The sequence below is a fragment of the Equus przewalskii genome, chromosome 24, assembly GCF_037783145.1.
Source record: "Equus przewalskii isolate Varuska chromosome 24, EquPr2, whole genome shotgun sequence".
Classification (NCBI taxonomy): Eukaryota; Metazoa; Chordata; class Mammalia; order Perissodactyla; family Equidae; genus Equus; species Equus przewalskii.
In genome coordinates, this window is record NC_091854.1 from 30,344,164 (window position 1) to 30,370,100 (window position 25,937).

The window sequence follows — 25,937 nt, forward strand, 5'->3', positions numbered from 1 at the left end:
GGGTCCCCCATGGTGGACAGGTTTCAGCAGAGCTTCCAGACTAGACAGACTAGGAAGAAGGACCTCTTCTGAAAGAATTGGCCACAAAAACCCTATGACTAGCAGTGGGGCATTGTCTGATAGAGCGCTGGAAGGTGAGAGGATGGTGCAAAAAGACTGGGCAGGGTGCCGTTCCACGGCCCACAGGGTCACTATGAGTCAGAATCCACTCGCCGGCACTAACAACAGCAAAAGGCTTTCATACCACACTAATTATTCAGTGAGAGGATCATCAGTTGAGTATGTGAGATCCTAGGACATCTCAACAAGACTTACTATGTGAAACAGCTTTATGGATTTCTAAGGGGCAAATGATCATGAAGTGTGAAAAAATATCTATCAGCTGAGGTCTGAGATCTTCGTCCTTGTTTAGGACTACTCATTTCACATGGCCACGACTGGGGTAGAGATGGTCTGGAGGACCTTATTTAACGTAACAGCAACATCGGCAGGATCCTCTCTGGATCTAAGCATGAAACTGGCGATGTTTAGCACCCCACAGGCATATTTCTGAGGACGAAAGTATTTCTTCTAATGATACTGATAATCTTCAAATTCTGACTTCTTGCCATTCAACATCTGTCTGTGCAGGTTTCCTAGTTTGTTGCCCAACATGCTTTCAGTTTTTTTTTGCCATACCAAAAGCTGAAATAAACAATAAACTTTAAAGTCTTTAAAGACAAAGATAACATCTGTGTAATTCTCACTTAATTTTCATCCAGCATTATATTTCTGCTTAATAAATGTTTTTTGATTTCATGTCAGTTGTTTTTGTTTTATGAATGGCAATGTAAGGTATAGGTTAAAAACATAATCACTACCATTAAAAAGATCTGGATTTAAATCTGAATTCTGGTTCTATCTTCCACTAACTCTGTGACTTAGTAGTAAACGTCTCATACAATTATTTTAATAATTAATTGAGTTAAAGTATGGAAAGCATTAGCACAGTGGCTGGTTTATACAGAGAGAGAATGCTCAGTACATGAGGGAAAAAAATAGTGCACATGCCAGCGGGAATGAAGGAAGACAGTGATTCCAGAGTGATGTACGGTGACATCTGGCAACCATTCGAAAGTGAGCATTTCAGCATCTTTTACAGAGAAGAGTTAAGACAGACATACAGATATTATGTTTTCAAAAGTGCTGTTTTGTCATCAAAACACTGGTTGTGGGTATTGCCATTCTAATCAGTGGTTTCATTCTAAGCTACATTTCTTAGATTTGCTGTGTAAAGATTGGCTTATTTTTCACTCTTCTCAAGCATATCCTGCTCTACACCAGGGCTCAATCCTCTATTTATCTGGAACATTGAGTGGAGTGCCTACCACAGAGTAAATGCCCAAGGCAAGTTTGTTGTATTGAAAAATCTTCAAGTCACAATAGCAGCATAAAATACAAACAGACCACATACTTTAAAAATGCACAAAGATGCCTATTAGGTATAAATGTGTGTGTGTGTGTAAAACTAAGACAACTCAAGGTAAAACAACCACACCCTTGAAACAACAGTTACATCTCACAAGTGTTAGTGTGAAGTCTTCTTTCAGATGTAGGTGTAATTCAGAAGATTAACTTTCTCTACACAGGTCTAATATTCACAGAAGATATCTGGTGGACTTATTTCTGGCTAGAAACAAGCCATTGGAGACCTTCCCACTGTAGCTTGTTAAGAGAATCATTAACAGAGTCAGTCTACCTTGCCAGGCTCATGAGGGCTTTGACACATTTTTGTCTATATTACAGAGTGAGGACAAACAGATACCATGAATTTTGAAACAATCACTTTCAAATTTGACTCTGAGAGTTTTCTTTCCTCTCCCTAATCCACAACATGGTGGACTATATTACACTTCATATGATTCACTATACAGAAATCTGAGATGTTTCTTGAGTGAAATTAGACAGTTAGGTCACACATCTTGTTTTCCATTATCTTCTGAGTCTGAGTGGAACAAGTCTGAAATTGAGGCATGTAAGATACAAAAGTCTTCTGACCAGAAGTTCCTAAGTTGAAGTTATTTTCTACAAGGTGTGAGCAACTGTCCTGGAGGATTCTGATGTCGGTGAATAAACAGGGGGCTGGGAATGGGCACGACACTCTTGACTCATCAGTCAAAAACACGACACTCTCTCTTTTTTTGATTGAGGTGACCCCTAAATAATAGATAGATCTTTCATCATTATTTTCTTCAGGGAAATTTTCCTCAAGTTTCAAAAATTCATCCAATCCTTCTGAGAAAGGAAGAGGTGGTGAAATTATATTGGGATGCTGATCTGATAACATAAAAAATGCCTGGGTTTCTATCTCCCATGAACTATTAGAGAAAGAATCCTTTGATAGAGAATTCTTGCTAGAGAAGCATTTGCTGACTGAGCTATTTACAAGCCCTTGCTCTGCATCACCTTCACTTGATTTAGAGTTGCCAACCAGGGTAGCGTATTTAACAGAGGGCTGTCTCCTGTTCTCATCCTCACAGCTTATCTCTGTGCTTTCAGCCTCAGAGAAGTTAGTGCTAGTGCGTCGGTCACTACAACAAACAGAACCCTTTTCAAGATCTCGAGTTGTCAAAAGTAGAGAGACCATAGTTGGTGGAACCATCTTGTCTTTATTTTTCCATGACGTATCAATACTGATATCTTCTGAAATGGTTTCAGGTTCCAAAAGAAGAGGACCAAAAGTCACTGATTCTGTATGCTTGATAAAAAGATGCTCAAACGTTTCTGGCTAAAAGAAAAGACACATTTTAATGCTCAATTGTATTATTATTATTATTTTTTGCTTCACTATGACATGCTTCCAGAAATGGAAATGTGAAAGGTTACTACTAAAGGGCATAAGTCAACCGCAAATTAACTAGTTTTAGACTGCGACAGATATATCAAAACCCATAAGGGAGAGGCAGTATGAGAGAATGCTGAAAAGTGGGACGAGATGGATCTAGGTTTGAGGGGTTCTACTTCTAGGACCATGGACAAGTACATTAACCTCTCTGTCCTTCCATTTCTTCATCTGTAAAAATACGTTCAGTACTTACTTCATGGCACTGTGGCAAGGAATAAATGGTCTGAAAGTGCTTAGCTCTCCATGAAGATTGGTTATTGTGTTTGGAAAGTGCTATCTTCTGAAAATTCCTAATATCGTATAGCAAATTAGATTTATATAAACCAAAAATTTAAACACTAAACTTAAAAAGTAAATTGAAATAAAATAAAATGAGCAAAACAGCTTGCCCAAAGATAGTTAAATAACTACTCCATGATATTAGATACGATAGGAAGGTAAAATATTTGTGACTGACTGTTAAGAACTTATCTGCCTTACACCATACAGAAAATCTGTTTGAGACCATCTGAAAATAAGAACTCAGAATACCTATTTGTTGAAAACCATGAAGGTGAAAAAGATGATCACAGACTTTTAAATTCCTATTCCTTACAAATAACGTTATACAAAAATATACACTATGGGACATGTGGAATGAAGACAAAGACACAAAACAAATGCACATCATATTTTTTATAAGAATGGTGGTTACATCACAACAAAAAATCCTGCCAAGCAGCCACACATCAAGAATCCGTGTGCAAAAGGCTCAACTCTTACAATGTAAACATATTGAAAAATAAATGCAAAATAAAGAATACTATGGATACATCACATTCAAAAATTAACATAACTAAATGAAGTGCTGCAGACAACATGTGCAATTTTGTACATCATACATATAATGGAACTTTTGAGCTTTATAAATTTTAAACTAAAAGAATGAATTCAGGCTTATTGCCTGAAATAACGATATACCCAACAATTCTTCATAATGGCAAATATATTCCATATAAAAACATACTTCATTTAGCATAGCTTTGAGCTCTTAAGTGAAATATACTGGTGATTATAACCATAAAAGAATAAATATACCAAACACTAAATACAGTAATAATGGAATGGACTTATACAGACATTAAAATACTGCACAGTGACAAATATCGTCTTCACATAACCATTTCTGCTACTCTATGAACATCATACATGAGGAGAAAACTGTTTCTGTGCCTATTTTCTTTCTGATAGATATGGATAATTAGGTTTATGATGTGGTTCCTCATTTTGTTTTTTTCTTAGAGTCACTACTATATATATACTGAATTTCTTAAAATTTAAATGAACTTATAAATGAAGATCACCAAATAAAGGAATTATGTGCTATCAATCTGAAAACAAAACATTCACACACAGCTCATAGCATGCAATTAGGCTCACACATGTTCTTCTAATGATGTGTTTGACATATTTCACAATCTCTAAAACTTCATAATTGGAACTAATTATTGTTACCAAATATTTTACATGTCTTCAAATGCATTCAGATGGAAGATTTCACTAATAATTAATAGGAAATCACATTCCCATATGTCACTGAAATATAGTTGATCAGTGGGTCACAAACCTTTATTAAAATTATATTCATTAAAAAATCTTTTCAATCACCAAATGCATCTAATTTTTCAACATTTTAGAACAGCCTGAGCACATATTAAATATGTATTCAGCTGGTAGGAATTAAAGAATATCCTTTCATAATTTCACACTTAGATTTTACATGCCAATGACATCTGTTAATAGTCAACTGAGGCAGAAAAGGACATACTCTTCCTAATTCTTAGTGTTATTTTTTTTACATTCAAACAAAACAACGAATGACATCTAAATATGAGTGATCCCTATACAGCCTAAATTTGAATATTATTTGGGTTCATCAAACAGATGCTTTGGTTTAGTTTGAAGGTGAGCAACCTAGCACACTCAGTATGCGAAAGGCATAGAAATAGCAGGTGGTATTTTTTCAGGAAAAACAGTCCCGTCTCCACCATGAGCAATCTGTGAAAGTTCCAGAGAGTCCCCCTTTTTGCCTCACTGCCCACTTCCCTGCCCGCCAGAAGCCTTGGGTGTTTCAGTGCAAATCAGTTTAGGCAAGAGTTTTACAAGGGGCTGAACTGGAGGCTGATGTGCTTTTCTGAGCTGGGCAATCTGACCTGGGTATGTCAGGTCATCCTGATAGGAACTGTAACTGCCACTGGCCCGTGACCAGCACAAATCGTAACTTCTGCCTTTCTTTGAACTGAAATGGAAGTTAGCACTTAAGCCATTTTCATGGCTTTCAAAAACTGAAATTTCCAGATTGACCCAAGTTAGATATACATAAAAGCTACAAGACATTAAAAAGAATGCCAAAATGGGCCGGTTTATAGACTGAAATGTCTACAAAAGAAAGGAAAATGGAAAAATTTGGATACAAAAATATAAACTGAATACTTTCACTTCACTCTGTAACTAGAATCATTGTATTTGCAAAGCTATGTGGGAGAAGTGGCAGTTTCACCTAGCTTTAGCATTACTGTATATTTGATGATACCTAACAGATATGTGGTAACAGCAACAGTCATAATTTTTTAATGTTTTATGACCTGACGAATGATAACTCAAAAGCCAGATCTCATGGATATAACTTTTTAAACTTTAGGTGGCCTGAAAAGTAATCATACATCCACACTGAATTAGACTCAGACCTATATCTTGACCCCAAGTTTACCCATCTATTTTAAGTTCCAAATCAACACAATCCACCATATTTTAGTTCTCAGTAGTTCAACCAAAATTTGTTTATATTTTCTCCCCTTCTTCAAAATGTAAAAATCTTCCAATACTCTCTAGAATGTTGGTAAGTTGGTAGATTGGGTTCATCTGTAGTGATCATGATTAGACTTCAAAGAATGTCCACTCTCTGTTTAGATAAAATAAAACAAAATAAGAAAGCAAAATAAAAAATCACTCAGAAGGCAAAAGATAAAAGATTTCCAAAACATTTCCTGTCAGGCATGGCTTCTGGACTATAAATTCTTGTGTTATATTAAAGTAATACATCTTTTTAGGAAAGCGTAAAATTTGGAATTAAGGTGGCCTCTTCCACTTGCTTAATGCATGACTTTAATACCACACTCTAAAGAAGAGCGAAGAGCTGGAAAAAGAAAACGGGGTGCAGCGACAACAGCAATATTCCAGAGTTTGGAACAAGAGAGAGTAAAACAATAGAACAGTGAAAACAAAAATCGAGAGACAGAAGAGCTGGAAGAGTGAAGAAGAATAGAATTACAGAAATATTATCATGATTTTTTTAACCTGGAAAAAAGATCTAAGAAATCATATGGTCTGTGTCTCTCCCTTTTTTTTCAGACAAAGCAATTGAGGCTTAAAGTTACACAGCTACTTAGAGCAGAGTGAGGACCCTGACTTATGTCTTTGATTTCCCAATCTTTCTACAACACAATGGAAGATGGAAAGACATCCCAACATGAATAGGCAGGAGAGCATGTTCTTGGTTTTGCTTTTTCTACTTGCTGTGATAGATTTGAGCGGATTAATTCACACTCTCTTCTCATTCCTTATAACCCAAGCCTATATATATAAATATTAAGAAGCAGAAGAAAATAAACAAAACTGCAGCCATATTTTGCAGTTTCGCAGTTAGAACTTCTAGACAGAACTTCTAACTTGAAACTGCCCCAGCCCTTCCACACTTCTGCAAGGCCGTTCTAGAACTTCAGACATGTTCTGCCTCAGATCTGCGGGGTGGTGTTCTGGGGGTCCACGGGTGGCTGAGCGGCCTCTTTGGAGGTCTGGAGCAGGCTGAGGATTCTAGGCTAGTCTTTGAATGACAAGGAAAAGTCCATTCGACTTTAGCTTTAACACTCCTTCAGTAGGCTGGTGAGTGGAGTACACTCTTGTGAAAACTGAGATTAACGTAGACAACAAAGGAGCAGGCTTAAACCAAAAAGAAAAAAAAGAGAAAAGAAATAGAGATGATTTGGATTTAGTGGAAAAAAATAATAGATTAGGTAAAAATAATAAACAAAAAGGTTAAAACACCCAAATTAGTTAATGCAGTCTCTTAACCTCTGTGAAATTTAGTTAGAAGAAAGGCAAGGCCACTGAGTCACTATGATACATTTTCCCACAAGAATTCCACCTTTGTTTAAGAGACTGATTTTTATTTATATATTTTTAAAAAAATTTTTTTGAGATTCTGACTTTTAAAGTATCAAGAGAAATGGTGCAGAGGAGTGTGCTGTTCAGGACGGCAGATTGAGCATGTGTGTTTCTCTCTCAACTCTGTAGAGACTGTGTTAGAATGAAAGTACATGAATAAACCAAATATACACCCACAACAGAGAAGATCATCCGGGAAGGCTAAGAGGGAATGAAATTTTGAATTCATTTCTAAAAGATGGAAAACAACTGGAAGAGTATAGACCAAAGAAGATGAGCAAAGGCAGCTGCAGAGCAAAACATCTCCAGAGTGGGCTGCAGCTGAAGAGAAAGCCAGTTTGCTCAGTTGAATCCAGTGGAGATGGTGGGTGAAGAAATGGCAGATAAAAACGCAGCAGGAAATGAGATCTGAGGCTGCAAACTGGAAGCTCCGTATATGGAATGGGGCTCTTCTACCTCTCTGCTGCACACGCAAGAGCCTTCATATAATACCCTCCACGCCCAAATTGAGGTTCCGTCCTCAAAAGCAACTGAGGACATCTGGGGAGGAACCGAGCAGCCGTGGGGATGAGAGTCTGTGAGCCCTGTCTACCCATCCAGGGCAACAATCCCTGCCTACATGGCCTGGGCTCGCAGTCAGCCTGTCTACTGTTTCATTCTTAAACACGAAAGGGAAACAAAGGATTACCAGATATTTGGGGAAATTCTAAGATGAAAAGGAACAGCTGAGATAAACAAGAGGAAAACATATTCCTAGCAGAAACAGAGAATTCAGGGAATAGAAGAAAAGAGAATTTTTAAAACAAAAAAGCAACAATCCTCTAATTGGTATTTCTAGTAAGATTTAATAAAATATTACACACATAAGACCAGACCAGAATACTCTGAAAAAGAATACTTGGAAATTTACAAACATAATAGTAAGTGAAAGTTGGACAGAAGCACTGGAAGAATAGGGTATGGCAGGGGCTCCAATGTAAAACAAAAAGTCAAAAAAACAGGACAGAGTAGGGAAGAGATAAGAAATTTAGAAGATCTATGCAGAGGGTGCAACATCCAATGAATACAGATTCTAAACAGACAGGACTAAAGAAACAAGAGGAGAGGAAATTACCAAAATAATTTCTTAGAGTTGACAGGAGACATGGAATCGAAAGTGCCTTCAAATGATGACCAAGTTAAATGACAAAGAACCTCCCTAGACCCATCACTGAAATTTTAGGACATCAAAAATGGGGAGAATATTTTAAAAGCGAGAAATTTGCAAGTACCCCGTGAGGTGTAAAAATCAAACTGGCATCTGACTTCTCAGAAGCAATACTGCATGCTAGCGAGATGAGAAGCCAGGAATTGTTTGCAAGTTCTACTGGAAAGGCTTGTTCAACCTAGAAATTGATACTCCACCAAACGATCAATCAAGGAAGGCACAATAAAGAGAATTTCAGGCATGCAGAGCCTGACCTCTCACACAACATTTCTTAGGAGGTTACTTAAGGATTTAGTTAAGAAAGAGGATAAAAAGGAATCTAGGAAACAGCATTCACCACATACGGGAAAACTCAAAGTGATGGCTTGCGGCAATTTTAGACAAGCCCTAATCCAGATTGAAGTAGGAGGGTAGAGGGTTTCTGGAGAGAATGCACTGCCAAAAGGTCTCCGTGAAGAAGCTTATGTAATAGCAGCACACAGAAGGGTAAAAAATAATTTAAAAGAAGAATTAGAAGCTCCAAAGAAACAAACCCAAAAAAACCACGTAAAAAGGAAGCCAACTGAAATTTGTCACAACTTTGGTCAACAAGTAGAATGCTTCTAATATATATTTTTTCAAAATTCTCCTGTGACATTGGAACCACCAAGAAGCGGAAGCACATTATATTACTTGGCTCTACAAGGAACAATATGCACATGCTCATAACAACGTAAATGCAGTTTAGTGGTTTTCTATTTTTTAAAATGGACCCATACACAAATTATAGCATAGAGCGTGTTATCAACCCTGACTTAAGTAAAAGTGTAAAGTTATAGTTTACAGAGACGGGGAAGTGGAGGGAGAAATGGAGGGAAGGGTAAGAGCGCTAATGTCCTTATTATACTAAAAAAAAAAAAAAGACAGAGGGAGGGGAGCTCCAAGAAATCACCTCTATTTGATGGAACAAGCAATGACATTTAAGAAGACTTTTCTGAGGTTGCAGAGGTGATTACTCAAGGAATTGAAAAAAGTAACAAAACATCATGTGTTGGAAGCACAGGGAAGGGAGAAGGGAGGAAACGTGTGGGTAGGAAGAAATACCATTCCAGCCAGAAATCAATAGATATGTCCACACTTCATAGTGACAGAAGCATTTTAATTTTAAAAATCTAAAGGTGAGTTGCCAGAAAAATTAAAAGCAAAGCAGTTAAAAGTCATGGCATTCAAGAGCAAGACTAGGGGCAGGGAGGAGTGGAGGAGGAGAGCACACTTTCCAATCAACGTTCTTCCCTAAGATTTCATTACTAAACAACATACATAGTCAGATGGTAATTCAAAAACTTCTTTTCTTAATAATGGGAAACATCAAGGCATATATCCCCAGAGAACTGAGACACATACACAACCATGTTTCCTGCAGTATTGTTTGTAATAAATAGAAAAAAGTTCCAAACAACTAAAATATCCATCAGGAGGGGAATGTACATATGAATTGTGGCATATTCATAGGGTGGAATACTGCAGACCAGTCCAAACGGGTGAACCAGATCAACTATATTAACATGGAGACATCTCAGAAAACAATGCCGAGAAAAAAATAATTTTTGAATGATAGGGAAGGTATACATTAACATTAACAGTAACCAAAAGTATTACTGTTCATCAGTCCTGGATATATACACATGCAGGTCTAGGAAAGCACAGAAGCACAGACCAGACGAACACATCCTGCATTCTTGAGACGGGGAGCCGCTAGGCAGGGAAGGAGGGCCCACACGGTGAGGGGGCAAGAGGGACAGACTTGATCTGTAATTTTTATTGACAAAAAAATATGAGGCAAAAACGAAAAAATGTTAAGATTGTGTTAGTACATAGGTGTTTTTATATTATTCTACTTTTATGTATTGATATTGTCTTTATACTGTCTTTAAAGCGTAAAGGAAGTGAAGCATACCGGAGAAAGAAGATCAAGGGGAAATTATACTGGGAGGATGATTTTTAATGACATATGGTATCATCCTACTCTTATTAGCAATGTCTGACATACTGTAGTTTTAAACAAATGTTTTGTTTTGACTTTTCCTTTAGAAGATCTCAAAATACTAGCCTTTTTTGCATTTTTGATTTGCATATTTACAAGGTTAGTAAGAATTTGGATTTATTATGCACCAAAGGGGTGGAGAAGGATGTCTTCTCCATATAAATCAGGTTGGATGTCTAGGAATTACAGGTATAAATTACTTTCATAAAAACCAATGTTCAAAAAAATCTGAATTTGGAGAACAAATTAAATGAAATACTTTATATAAAAAGTATTACCTCCTTTAAAAAATATGTACTTGAATAGTTTTTAAAAACAATGTGCTCCCACGGTCCGTTTGCTATGCAATGAATTGTGGGGTTTGTTTTTTCCCTTTGGTTTAGAATTGGATAGACCACATTTTGCTGATGCAGTCATCATTTGATGGACATTTGAGTTGTTTCCACGTTTTGGCTATTATGAATAATGCTGCCATGAACATTCATATAAAAGCTTCTGTGTGTGTATATGATTTCATTTTTCCTGGATATATACCTAGAAGTGGAATTTTAGGATCAAATGGAATTCTATGTTTAACTGTCGAAGAACTGCCAGACTATTTTCGAAAAGGCTGCACCGTTTTGTACTCCCACTGGCAGTGTCTGAGAGTTCCCATTTCGGCACATTCTCGCCAACACTTACTATCTGTCTTTTTGATTATAGCCATCCTAGCTAGTGTAAAGTGGTATGTTGTGGGGTTTTTTTTTCATTTCTCTAATGGCTAATGATATTGAGCATGTTTTTATTTGCTTATTGGCCATTTGTGTATCTTCTTGGAGAAATGTCTATTCAGATCCTTTGCCCATTTTTTAATTTTGTTAAAATATACATAACATAAAATCGGCCATTTCAATTATACTGAAGTGTACAATTTAGTGACATTAACTACATTAAGCAGTACACTGTTAATATGGAATTGATGGCAAAGGTATCAGTTTGAGTCAGATGGACCCGGGCTTGAATCGAGGTTTTTACATGTACAGGTTAGATGATTGAAACAAACTACTGAACTACTCTGAGCCTCAGTTTCATCATCAGAAAGTATAAGCTGGGCCAGCCCTGGTGGCCTGGTGGTTAAGTTTAGCGCTCTCCACTTTGGTAGCCCAGGTTCAGTTCCTGGGCATAAACCTACACCACTCATCTGTTAGCCACCATGCTGTGGCAGCAGCTCTCATAAAAAAGAAAAAAAGAGGAAGACTGGCAATGAATATTGGCTCAGGGCAAATGAAAGAAAAAAAGAGAGAAGGAAAGAGAGAGAGAAAGAGACAAAGAGAGAAAATATAAGGCTATTAGGCCTATGAGAAAATTAAATAAAATAGTATGAATGCGAAAGCAGAGAGCAGATAGTAAATTTGCTTGGCACTCTTTAGTAATATCATGTGAATTATACTGTATTACTTTTCCCTAAAACAGTAAATTTTAGTTACTTAGGAGATTAAAGCAGAATGTGAGATGAAAGAAAGTTACTGAACTTTAGAAGATCTTTACCATTAGTAAAATTGTTGAAATTATATTTTTCTGCACACTTCAAAGATTCCCATTATATTTCAAAAACTGATTTATTCCTAATTGTGTTGTCTGTGTACTTGGCAAGCCCTCGTAATAAACTAAGCATCTTGCAGGCTAGTTATGCTTAAAGAATATCTTATGAGATTATAAAGTCAAATATTTGCAAAGCAAAATAGTTGTCTTACAAATAAGGTTATTCACTCCCACTAGAGGTATCTTAAAAATTCTATACACTTCTTTAATTTACCAGAACCCGGGGGCATTCGGTGATTTTGAGTCTACTGGTCTATAACGTCTGGCGGATGACCTGCTGTGGCATAATGGTCATCTTCAGAGCGTGTATGTGAGACAGTGGGGTGGCACCAGTCTACACACATTCACTGAGTCAACCGACATCCGCCGTGTCGGGCATTTTCTAGAAAAGGGAAAAATCATTTGGGGTAGGTTCAAGTGCATTTTGCTGAGGTGGGCCTGATCGTTTCCCTTCCCTGGTAAACACTTAGAAACCGTTTTCCCGGTAGTTCATGGGGGAGATTTCAGAACTTAATACCTTGAAGAGAGAGTGTTTTAGCTTCTCTTGAAGAGGCAGTAAAATGGTTATTCCCTGCATTAATATATACTTAAATAGTGAAGGCTTTAAAATTTTATTTAGATAAGTATTTAGATTTTTTTGACAAAAACTCTCATACTAAAGGCAAACCCCTCATATTTATGAAAAAAATCTCTTCCTTACTCTCTCTTCTAATCTCCCGATTTTCACTTTGTGAATGTGCTAAGATCCTTCCTACCACAGGGCTTTGTACTTGCAGGGACCCCCGCCCAGCTCTACCTTCCACCGCAGAACCTCAGTAAAGAGTATTCATCTTCTAGATCTTAGCTCAGATGACGCCTTCCTGTCTTCACCTGCTCACCCCCACCCCACACACTAAGCTCTTAGAACACTGGGTGCCTTGCTTTTACAACATGTAGCTTACAATTATTACATATTATATAATATATAACAATATTATTATATATTATATTTTATTATTATTTATTTCCATTTTAAGTTGCTTAATGCTTAGCTTCCCCACTAGGCTGCACACTTCAGGAGTTTCTGTTCTTCTGATCATTATAACCCCAGGGCCTGGCATAGTGGCGGCACAGGATGGGGATTCCATAGATAGTCCTTGAAAGAATGGATGAAATGAATGAATGAATGAATTTTAAAATGAATAAACTACTTTGGAGAGTGAAAAGAAGACAAGTTCTTTCTAGTCTGCTTCTCACTCAGCCACTCCTCTAAGACTTCACTGTCTCATTTCCTAGATAGTAAGGAGAATTTCCTAAAAATTTGTTTTCAAAGAGCCTAGCAACATCCTAGACTGGCTTGCTGGACTTACTCATACTCACTATGTGCTTGTTGAACAAATGAATGAGTGACGAAAAATATAGTTGAAATATCACTATAACTACAATAATGTTACTGTCTGAATTCATAATGGAAGAGAAAAGAGAGGAATGAATATTTTACTAATTGAAAAAGATCAGCAGCTCTGTTTTAATGAAAGGAGACTCCCTGGCTTCTAGTGAGCAATGCAGAGCTGAGGAGTGCACAGGCGGGCCGGTTCAGACTCAGGCAAAGTGAAGTTTCTATGAGGAGAATGATCCTACGTAAAAGGTAAAACGACACTGCTGCCTGCTCCGAAGATGCAACAGTGTCTCTTCTGCTGAGGGATTACAATTTAAGCTTTTGCATTGTTGTGTCTACAGTAGTACATGCTTGCCCATTCACTCATTGATAAGCTATAGAACAGTGCTTTTCCTAACTCAAATCATAGACCATTAGTATGAGAAATCAATTTAGTGGGTTGCAATCAGTATTTTTTTTTTATGAAATAAAATTTTTAAACAGAGAGCACTGCAAATAGTAAAACTGTTCCGAGCATCTTTTGTTTCAGTTTTACATGTCTATGTCCGTGCATGTACCAGGTTGCGAGGTAACATGTATTTCTCGCTGTGGGTCATGGTCAGAAAAAAAAAAAAGAAAGCCACTGCTGTAGAGAACAAACAGGCTCCAAAGTCAGAGAAACGGGTAAGCTAATCCTGGCTCTAAAACAAGCTACCTAACCACTATGAGCTTCAGTTTTTTCTTCTGTAAAATGAGATAATAATACATATCCCACAGGGAACTGAAAGAACAATAATGTAAACTATGTGAATACGTAAAATGATGATAACTGATATTTATTGAGGCCTTCCTAAACCACAGGCACCATCTTCTCTAATCCCTAAAACAACCCCATGAGGTAAGTTCTATAAAGCCTCATTTTATAGGAGAGGAAACTGAGACACTGAGAATCGAAGTAAAAATCTTAATGAAGGTAGGAGTACATATCTCAGTGATCCGCACACAGAGAAGTGGACACTGCTATCATGAGTGACCAGCAATTCTTCAATGAATCCCCACTTTAATTCTTTGCATACTGCAGGAGCAGTTCAACAAATATGCGTGATGGGTAAAACCCAGCCCTTGAACTCAGAGCACCTTCACAATAAATTACATACTAAAATGCTCTGGGAACGTTGGGAGAGGGGCAAATTGGGAAATACATCTGTTAAAGGAAGGCTTGAGCAGAGCAGGCCCTCCAGCAAGGTCTCCATTGACATGGGGGTGTCTGGAGAGGTGGGAAGGAACAGTAAAGGCAAGGTCAAGGCCAGGAGACAGAAAAAACTGGATATGAAAGTCGATAAGAGATTGCAGAGAGAAGTCGCTGAGTCTAGCTTACAGGGACCGTACTTCATCTTGTAGCTACAAGGAAACCACTGAAGACTTTTAACAGTGACTAATGATAAAGATGCAACATGAGACTGCATAATAATTTCCATACGATTATTGTTTAAAACATCACGTTGATACTTTAACATGAAAACTGAACTTTATCTTTCCGGTTTTATGAGTGGAAAGCCAACTTTGCTCCAAGGGAAATTATGAGAATTAATAAAACATTCATTAAGCTCTACAGTTTTCTGAGAAATTCTATTATAGACATAGGTACAAATTATTTTATTATAGTTGATTAGTTGTTTCATAAACTACTTTAGCTTGCAAGGAACTATTTAAGTTTTATTATGATAATTTCATTTTTCAAATTGCAGTGTTTGAGGATAGGGTTATTTAACCAGTTTTTGAATTGATGTAAATAATTATGGAGATGATAGATATTAAAAATATTGATTCCAGCCTTTTGCCTAAGGATAATCAATTTATACTAAAAAAGTGTATCCAAATATCCATTCTCCATCAGACTTGACCATTAATATCTTAATATTTATTTTATTATATACTGTGACCCAGAAGAAAGATATGTGTACACTACCTACTGAATTTTGTCTGCCCAGTTTCAAATCCTTGCATCCTGCTATTCTTGAAAATATATAGTAGATTAAACAGACTCATATTACAATGAATTGAATAAAATAAGAACTTTTAAACCTTGAAAATGTTTAAAGCTCTAGAAGGCATATGACATCTAAAACGTAACCTTATATATTTGGGGTTAAGAAAATAGAAAATGGGACCTTCTGAAAATTAAGTCCTTGTGCCCAGGAACAATTCTTGGGGTTTGGAACATCTTCCCAAAACAGCTTTTTCATTCTACAAAGGATACAAGGTGTTAGAATGAGAAGAAAACATTCATATTGAAAACGTTAACAGTTAATGAATGTATAAACTAGAAATTAATCCCCCAGACCAGCTATGCCTCAGTAGGGTCAGACTCATTTCACATGCTATCACATGAAGATTTCCACCAACGTTCTGTCTACACAAAGTTAATAATCACTACAATGATAAAAATAGCCAACACTTATTGAAAGTTGTGTGCAAGGTGCTGTGCTAAACGCTTTGCATAGGTTTTTCTCAGAGAAAATAAAATATTAAAAATGGTCATCAGGTGAGTTTCAGAAACAATTTCACTTGATATGGGCCCCATCAGCTGCCTGGACTGAAAGATCAGTTCAGACTCTCAAATCTCCTCTCTGCCTTTTTTGCTGGAAGAGGCAAGTTTCTGTAGAGACTCAGCATGTGTGAAACACCGTCATTGGTCCAGACCTCCCAGCACGGCGTGATGTGGCACCCACAGAGCATCCAGGAGGTTCAAGGCCAGCACCAAATCAGACAGGCGGGAGCCACACGGTGCTGCTGTTTAAAAAGCAGAGTGCTTACTGCCCATAATGAACTGACTGCTCCAGGCAGCTCTTCAACCACACTGCACGACTCTGGAAGCCCTTTCTGCCACCTCCAAGAACGTCCTGCCTCGGATTTCCTGTGATATGATTGTTATTCTCTGAATTTAGATACATAAAAAAACTAATTCTTCCAAGAGGTTTATGTCATGCTAGCAAAATGGAATGTGGTGTCCTGAAAACAGGCGTTTTCTTTTTATGACATCTTAATTGTAAACTGGTTACAAATAAAATATGTAGAATACATGAATGTTTCTGATTTGGGTTTTAAATCAAGCTTTAACCATGCTCAAGATTCTTCACACCAAGTACACTACCTTTGATGTGATATTAACAATGTTCCAAGCAATAAGATGGAAGAGGAAATAATTATTGGCACAATTACATATAGACCTGCATCATTCTGGTGTTTTTCAATATCATCTGAAAAAGAAATACAATTCACACAATTCAGAACTTGAGGAAATAACACCTTTCTATATCAAAAATTATAGTAGACTTTTTTTCTGATTTCATCATCAGTCTGATTTCATCATAAATCTGTATTATCTCAAAATAAAAAAGAGGAAGATAACTATAGTTATGATCACATTAATAAAAGTATTACTATTTTGTTCAGAATTATGCTTATTGTAATTTAGCAAAACATTTGTTCAAAATTACTTATTTGTCAGTTCTCTCCATCTGATCACTTTTGGGTTATATGAGTCAAAGTGCCAATTGTGATGATGACCCCGGTTCAGCATCCACTTCTGGAGAAGCCAGCCTACAACACCTGCCAAAATCTATCCTGTTCACACCAGACACATTGACCTCCTTGCTGTTCTCTGAACCACCAAGTCTGCTCACTCCCCAGGGCCTTTGCACTTGCTATCCCTTTGCTGAAATGTTCTTCTCCTTTGTCCTTAGAGGGCTGTACTCGAACATCACCTGCACGAAGAAAAAGACCAACTTTGGCCATCCTAACTAAAGCCCACATTTTATTTTAACTCTATCCCTTCATTTACTTTCATTTTGCTTCATGGCGCTTATTTCTACCTGACATTATCATACACGATTTGTTTATTGTCTGTCACTCCCGTCCGAGTCCTGGAGATCCAGCTCCATGAGGGCAGAGACTATGGTCACAGTTCCATGCCCAGAGCTTGGAACAGTGCTCAGTAGATATTTGCTGAATAATACAGGAATGAATCTCTACAGTTATTGTCATTCTAAAACCAGGTAAAATGTTTCTCTTTTGAAACTTCATTATTGAGGTGCTTGGTTTTGAAGACAATTTGAAAAGTAATAGCAAATTGTTGATACTCCAAGTATGGTAAAATCAATCAGAAATACAAGAAGCCCGGGGAACTTATGTCTATAACTCTCTCTTCAGTTTTACTTTTAGAGGAAAAAATATTTCCTTTAGAAGATTGATCAAAATTTAAAGAGGTATAAGTATATTCCCCAAACATATTTTTTGGGGTAGGTGCATTTCTATGAATTATACAGAAAATTAATATTTTTCCAATTAATCTCTATGATGATGTATTTTATTGCATAGCTGTGTATTTCTCTTTAGTTTGTTCCCATCAACTTTTTACCCAAAATTTTACTTACCAATACCAGAATTCAATACCATGACTAATTATTTCCCCTCTTACTACCCCCACGGGATCACATACCCTTACTGCGGTCACCCCATGACACATCCACATAAGACTCTGGACTCTTCCATGATTCCATCAGAAACAGAATAATCAGATGGCAGCATTACTGCTGACTAAACAGAAAACCACAAATCTGTATAAAAAGAAACTAAAAGAAAACTTTTACCTTGGGTAAAACTGTTGATTATCTTCGGTTTGCCCACTCCTTCCATAAATATTGGGTAAAGACCAATCTGATACTTCTCAATGGGGATAAAATGATCTGAGGAGAAAAACATATTAAAGGGTCTTTCTTACTGAATTAATATAAATGAAATCTATGAAAAAAAATTTTAAGTGACTCTCTTATATTTCCAAACACAGTAATTATTATTTATGAATTGAAACTGATGATTGAAAGTTTCAAAAACAACCCAAGCATTCTAAATTCTCCTAGTAATGACAATAATTTACAAATTTACAAATAATTTTTTTATAAATAATTTTTTTAAACCTTACCCAGAGATAGAAGAATGAAATTTTTCAAATGTAAGTTCCAGTGATAGCCAATTTGTTCAAGCCCAGGGTGTAGGAGTCATTTTATTTCCCTGTCCAGGGCAATCTACTTCACCTCCTCTCCCGTGTCCCTGAAGCCACCGATATTCCCCTTTCATGGGAACTCAGCTTACTTAGTTTCCCCATTCAAGGCAGCTGGGAGACTAAAGTCTTGTGAAATCCTATGCAGAGAAGATGGGGGTGGGACCAGGAGTCCCCTAGCAATATCCAGGGTCTGGACCCATGGAGCACGACCATGTCCATAGCAAAGCTCAAAATGAATCTATCAGTGATCTATCATCTCACCAATGCAAATAATATATAAATATTATTCCACAAGAGATAAATCTCTTTGAAGCCTAAATTCTATACGCACATGGTTTAAAGAAAAACACAGAGGGTTATGAACTGAACTTAGTTCTCTATCAATTATTTGTTTCTATTTACCCTGATGCTAAATTCTAGGTCTTCGGAATGAAGGAAAAGTCTGAGTCTTTGGGGATGATATTTCCTAGTAAGATCATGGCAGTCCTTAGCTTCCCTCCTTAAACCTTCCCAGACATGGAGATGCTGTATTGTGCACTTTGACTTTGTACTTTAATCACCTCCTGGGGCGAGTGGGCTATTTCCAGGAGTTTATGCTGGTCCTCGATCCTCAGACCGTCAGCCTGGCACTCCCCCTCATTGCTACTGGCATTATAAGTTGGTACACAGTTTGGGAAAACAACTTGGCAGCAGATATCAAAAGCCATTTAAAAAAATGGTTTAAAAAAAAGGTCAAGTTGGAAGCAACACAAATGTTCTCAAAAAAATAGTTTAAGTAGATTTTGGAATAAAATGTTGTATCATTAAAAATGATGGTTAAAGGATTGGAGAAAAATAGAAACATAATGTTGATACATCAAATAAATAAATCAGAAGAAAAGTGGGAGATGATAGGATTACAACTGTGTAAAATATTTATATGGAAAAGGATCAAATGAACTAGAAGTAAGCGTTTGTGGTCAGGTGATAAAATTATGTATAGATGGTAGTACCATCTATATTTTTGAAGTTTTCATGAATTGGCTGTGTTATTTGAATTAATAATCTGTAGCATCATACGAATCCATAAGAGAGATTTATTAAAGGACGGTAAACTTACCATGGATATAATACTTCTTGACAGATGAAGGGACTCTAAGCCATTTGATGTCGCCATCTTCAGTGAGAATTTTCCACTCAATAATGAAAGACACCAGGTTGTAATCACCGGCTGCTAGCGTCCAGGAAAGAATCACACAGCTGCTGTTTAACGGATAAGCGCGGAGTGACTCCACGGCATTGACTGAGGGGAAAAGAGGAAATTTATTTGTAAATTCAAAATTAATGAAAATCTCCTAATACCCTGGAGGAACACAGAACTACTGGCAAAAGGGAGAAGGAAGAGAAGGCAGACATTTACATAAATAAATATAATGCACGGCGATTATTTTTGTATTAGAAGGGTCACATAAGCAGAGAGATGTGGGAATATACGCTGTTGAAGAGAAAGAAGATTCTACCTAAAATCTGCAAAAGGGATTTGGGGATATAGTCAGAAAGGTGTTCTCCACTGGAATACTGCACAGCCTGGAAATCATCCCGTCTAATTCCCTGCAGACTTCTCTCCTGCGGACGGAGTCATGCTTTCAAAGCACCAAGCTGATCATTTTAACACCTTCTGCACAGAGTCCCGCTGAACAGCCTCCAGTGGATTTCCACACGTGAGGATGAAACTCCTGTCATGTCTACAAGGCCCCGTGGGCCAAGCGTCAGCCTACCTCTGCCTTTCAGGATTTTGCACACCGGAGCCACCCCAGTTTTCCTTCACACTCTCCTGTGCCATAAGGACTTTTGGTCAGATCGTCCCTCTCTCAGGAGCCAATGCTCTGCCCCCCACCTTCTGGGGAAGTTTAATTCCTATACCGCTTCCTCAAGAAAGCTTCTCTGACCCTCAATACCAGGTAAGCTTCTTATTTTCTTTTCCTTTATAAAATTACATTTGTTTCCTGAGAACTTATCTCGATTTGTAAATGGGTGTTCACTTTACTATTATCCGATTAATGTCTGTCTCACCTACTGGACTCCATGAACGCTGAGACCATTCGAGTTTTTCTTATGTTGAAATTCCCAGGACCTAGCACAGTGCAGCAGTCAATAAATATTTCTAGAACAGAAACACTGAAAATATTTTCAATGTAAACATTGTGCTAGGTGCTGTGGAACTCACATGAAGGTTACACTGTACGTACAAAAGTAATAATATAAGGCAGGATATAAAATATCTTAAGAAAGGTGGAAAACACTGAGACTTAAAGAAAGAATAGGACATATCCAATAAAGGCAAGAAGCAAAGACTTCAGGGAGGAGGCCACATTTGGAAAGGCCTTTATAGATTGGCAGAGGTGTAGGAAATTCTAATTTTCCATTAAAAAATTATACTTTGAATATTTAATCCAGATTAGAAACTTCTATTGAAGGTGGTTTTCAGTTTGCTAATTAATCAAATATATCAAAATTAACGAGAGTTCATCACTCATATTATATGAAGTACAGGGCCATATTCAAGTCTGAGCAATTATTTGCATCCATATAATACCTCATACTATTACATATATATGTAGTATACCTAACACACACACATACACATTTATTTTTACATATTTGATATATATATATATACACACACGTATGTGTGTGTATACAGAAAGAGAGAGACACATTTATCTACAACCTCCATTGGTCCAAAAGTCTTAGATTCACTAGAATATTCTCACTTATTACACCATTTCAACAATGTTCCACCACATGGAAACCCAAGGACCATATCACATCATCAGGGCACAATCTGTTTTGTTACTTTTCCGACAAAGAAGAGATCACAGGTGAGAGACTTTCAGATTAAAAGTATCATAGGCTTCTTGGGAGACCATTTAGAATGGGAGGAGTTCGCAAAGATTAAATATGAAAAGGGGCACAGGTGTACTACCCTGTGCCTCTTCTTACCTTTGCTCATAGGCCATGAGAATGTTAAATTAAAATTTGTAAGAGAAGCACCAATTGAATTGACGGCCAGAACTGTAACCGAGTGCGCTTGCTCTGTCCATGGGAAAGTGAATTTAGTGTGATTTCCCACATCTTCTGACCACGTTCCATTCCGGGAAGTATGATGTCTTACCACATATCTTCTCACACTGCACAAGGAGTCATTTTTCATCAGGGGCTGTAGTAAACATAAAAATTGATGAGTTTCAGGGCTATAGTGCTTTTTATACCCACTGAGCTCATGGAACTCTTCCTGTACGTTTCCCATTGAGGGCAGGGGCAGCCGCAGGCAAGCACTGCCTATTTGAAGGCTGAGTATGGGGAGGTGGGGGGATGGAGGCTGCTTCTGACCATGACCCCATGAAGGTCTGGGTGAGTAGGGAGCAGAGTAAACTTATTTTCCCCTTTTGGGTTTTTCCTTAAGACGCAGAGAATGAATCTTTTGAAGATAATAATGAGTCATTTGAAGTATAGGTACAAATAGGACACATTTCTACCAAGAAGTTTCACTCTAATTCCGGAGAAAAGAAAGACTGGCAGGATCAGAGAGTCTCCTCGTCTAAAAAGCAAATAAGGAATAACCCTTTGGCTCAGTAAAGCAGCAAGAAGAAGAAGCCAAAAAGATGTTAATCACCACTTGCAGTAATCCCAGCAACATTTGTCACTGGTTTGCCTTTCCCCTAATATGCTGCCACTTTAAGTAACAGATTATCAGGACAGTGTAGATGGCAGCCCAGAATTTCTGTCCTATAGTTTTAAAAAAAATCATACCAGGTCATTGACAATTCCAATGTAAAATACACATCTAGTCCAATTCTATTCTTTGATTCTACAGAGTATCACAACATACCTCTCTTCCCCCATGACCTTCACCTGTTGCAGGTAAGGTTAAATGCTGCCCATCCCTTGTAAACCCAAAGAAAGCTTGACTGTATACAACAGACCAGAACAGTGCTTCTCAATTTCTTTTTTTTTTTTTTTTTTTTGCCATTGAGATGCCTCAAAGTCAGAAATACCAGAGGAAAAAAACACAAACACATAAACATGTAGCCCTGCAGGGTGTGGACAATCTGGGTAGGTGGGGAGTAAGATTTTAGCAGCCACTGCAAGAAAGAAACGTCTGAAAAGTCATGCAAATTTTGCATGTTGTTCTTAAAAACCTGTCAGTTTTCATGTACAAATATTTACTTTTGTAGCCATCAACTAAAAAGGATGATAAACTTCCTTATTATCTGGTACAACAAGTTGCTCCAGGCTCATCTTGTGTATTTCCTGCCCCAGCCCTATAACCAGCCATTTGTTCAAGGAGCCCTAGCTCCTTTTATTGGAAAACGGTGTTAGAAACAAATTTGGGCATGCTCCTTGCTACTGGAGTGCTGTTACTTCAAGGCCCTCTCAGCTTACAAATCAAGGAAATGTATGTGTGTATGCTAACCCCTATACATATACATATCTAGAAATATTTCCAAATGAATCTGTCTGTATCCATGTTAAGCTAAACATGAGCTCATGCTGATGTTTTCAACTCTAATCCATTACCACATGGATCATTCCAGTCTTCTCCTCCTTGCCTGTTGTAACCAGTTCAACAGTGAGAAACCTGCGTCCCACCATCCACCATCCATTTATTTAATGGTTCTATTCCAGTTTGCATTTACAGCGGTACAAGAATTGTTAACCCATACCCCGTGAGAAATAACTTTATCAGCTAGAACACAGTGCTTATGTACAGCTTCTTTTGCCTTCAGTTTTAAGAATCCATTCAGCTACAAAGTTACTTAGGCCTGCACCTTTTACTCCCACCTTCTTCAGTGAGGTTGTTTCACACACTTGTAATACGGTTAGATTCTCTTGTCACAGTCTGGATTCCATTCTGGGATTCTCCAACCTCCTAAATGATTTATTTTTAATTTGAGTACGTTAAGGTTTGCTCTTTGAGCTATAAAGTTCCATGGGTTTTGGCAAATGCATACTGCTACGTACTCATCAGGATAATATTACACAGAACAGTTTCACTGCCATAAAAAATCTCCTGTGCTCCAGCTATTCAAACTTTTCCCCATCAGCAAAACCCCTGAAGACCACTGATCTTTTTTATCATTTCTATAGTTATGCCTTTTCTAGAATGTCATATAAGTGGAATTATAATGTAGCCTTTTCACATGGGCTTCCAGCACTTAGCAACATGCATTTAAGATTCATCCATGTCTTTTCGTAGCTTTATAACAACTTCTGTTTATCAATGAGTAATATTCCATTGTATGGAAGTACTATAGTTTGTTTATCCACTCATCTATAGAACAGTATGTTGGTTGCTTCCAGCTTTTGGTAATTATGAATAAAGCTGCTAGGGTCATTTGTGTGCAAGTTTTTATGTGAACACAAATTTTCAAATCAGTTGGGTAAATACCTAACAGTGCAATGCTGGATCATATGGTAAGACTATGTTTAACTTTGTAGGAAACTAAGAAACTGCCTTCCAAAGTGGCTGTGCTGTTTTGCATTCCCATCAGCAAAGAATAAAAGCTCTCTCTTTTTTTTTTTTGTCTGTTTTTTAAATTTTATTTCTTGTCAGTTTTTGGATTTTAACCATTCTATGTGTGTGCAGTAGTATCACATTGTCGTTTTAATGTGCAATTCCCTAATGACAAATGATGTTTCTATGGACTGAATGTTTGTGTCACTCCAAAATTCTGACCAAAAAATTTATTTGCTTGGAATAGAAATAAAGTTCATTTGGGCGACACAATGCTTTGAAAATTGCTAGACTGAATATCCATCGTTTGGGAAATATCCATTGTTTATATGCCATCATAAGAACAGAATAATCTCTTGTTTAAATGCCCTTGAGATACGTGGGGAAGGCCAGGTTTGCTTTGTTTAGGCTTAAATATAAACAGAATTTAGGGACTTTAAGGAACTCTAGATATCATCTAGTCCAATCCTACATTTGTACAGATGAGAAAATTGAGGCTGAGAATCTAAGTGACTTTGCTAAAATAGTACTGATGTACCTACAATATGTTAAACTGAGAAGAGAATTACAGTCACCAAACTCCATGCCAGTGCCCCCTCCACTACACATCCTAGCTCTGCAATCACATCTCAGAATTAACATGAAAATATGGGATCGCAGAGCCTGCTGGAGATTATATTAATGTCAGGTTTACGAACAGTGAAGTAAAACTTTTAAGAGCATAAAAGTATAATTTAAGAATAACATAAAAAGCAGGAATACCTTCCAAAGTAAGGTGACATTTTTCTCTTTTTTAGTGGTATCTTCATTAATTATTCTCCAAAATTCAGGTCCTCTGATAGGAACTGCATAATGACAAGGAGCCCAAGTTGTACATGTGATCTTGGAAGGAATATTTTTCAGTTATATTTGAAACACACACTTATGCATTTTTAAGACACATTTAGAAAAACTCGGCAGACCTTTTATATCCACGACAACCGTGTAGGCTGGAGCGCTCCAGTTACTCCAATAGCCCAGTCCATCCTGCCTCTTGCAGCGCACCTGCACAGCATAGACTGCACACAGGTCTGGCACCAGGAGACTGGCGGATTTTGATCTTGCATCATATACCTCATACGTCTGTAAAATAAGTCAAAGCATGAACACCTATGTAGCTAAAGGGCCCTGAAATTCATTGGACTTTAAACCTTAGCACTATTCCAAAATTCAGAGAGAGCTGACTTTGTGTTTTCTGGTTTTAGAAATACTCATATGAGGCTTGGATCATGAGCTCCTTGCGGGTAAAAATTGTCTTAGTCATCTTCTTATTTCCTTCTCATGACCAGATTCGGACTCGTTCATTTGCAACCTCGCTTCCCAAACACTCTCTTAACCCTATTACTAATCTCGGTCCAGCATCCTCCATCCACAAAGACTTCTAAGCACTTTAACCCAGTGGTTAGATGGGGCCTGCTGTAGAGAATCGCTGACGTTCAGTCTCCTCAGCGGGCAGGTAAGGGTCACACTCATTCCAGTTGAAATCATTGTGATCTAATGACATGATTAGGGTGCCTGGTAATTCTGGGTCTTTGCAGCCTGCCATCAGAGAACGGACACGGCGAGTCATCTTATGCACACTTGCCACAATGGGTGTGATTCTGGTTGTTTGACAAAACGGCTTCTCCCAAAATGCATCCCAATGAATGTACAAGTATAAAGAATATTGCTAGATGTTAGAGACAAAAGGCTTCCTTGGTAAAATGAGTTTGAGAAACATAGGATGAACAAAAGTCACAAATGTCTCCTTAATGAAGGCCTCTCCAAACCTTTAATACATAATATACTATGACTATACTAGGGGCACACAGTGAGGCGAGGTTTCCTAAAGTGATTTAGGAACATTTCAAGGAAGAGTTTTTCAAAGAACATATTTTATGGTACAAATGTTCTGTAACACTCACTTTGGGCAATGATGGATTGCAGGAAATTTCATTCCTTAAAAAGGTTAGACTTAGATCAATCTATTTAACATAAATAACTACAAAATACAAGAGGATATACTGTTATGCCAATAAAATAAATCTTATGCAATACAATTCTTAAATAGTTATAAGAAATAACTTTTAGTGAGGCGAGCT

The 25,937-nt window shown here is 37.4% G+C and overlaps 1 protein-coding gene across 8 annotated transcripts in view; it reads right to left on the minus strand.

Annotated features, from left to right (window-relative positions):
* Positions 1-1,913: 1,913 nt before the first annotated feature.
* Positions 1,914-25,937, minus strand: part of LEPR (leptin receptor) — a 73,771-nt gene continuing 49,747 nt past the window's right edge. For 5 of the 8 annotated variants that reach the window (XM_070592249.1, XM_070592248.1, XM_070592247.1 and 2 more), the window contains exons 13-20: positions 24,780-24,939; positions 24,580-24,662; positions 21,303-21,519; positions 19,420-19,602; positions 17,908-18,003; positions 16,410-16,515; positions 15,427-15,502; positions 3,545-5,825 (exon numbers count right to left, since the gene is read on the minus strand). In XM_070592249.1, coding sequence (XP_070448350.1) covers positions 5,808-5,825; positions 15,427-15,502; positions 16,410-16,515; positions 17,908-18,003; positions 19,420-19,602; positions 21,303-21,519; positions 24,580-24,662; positions 24,780-24,939 — 939 coding nt within the window. In that variant the 3' untranslated portion in view covers positions 3,545-5,807. Of the gene's footprint in view, positions 2,768-3,544; positions 5,826-15,426; positions 15,503-16,409; positions 17,023-17,907; positions 18,004-19,419; positions 19,603-21,302; positions 21,520-24,579; positions 24,663-24,779; positions 24,940-25,937 lie in introns of those variants that run through there. The other 3 variants (XM_070592253.1, XM_070592252.1, XM_070592254.1) reach the window with 2 other exon arrangements.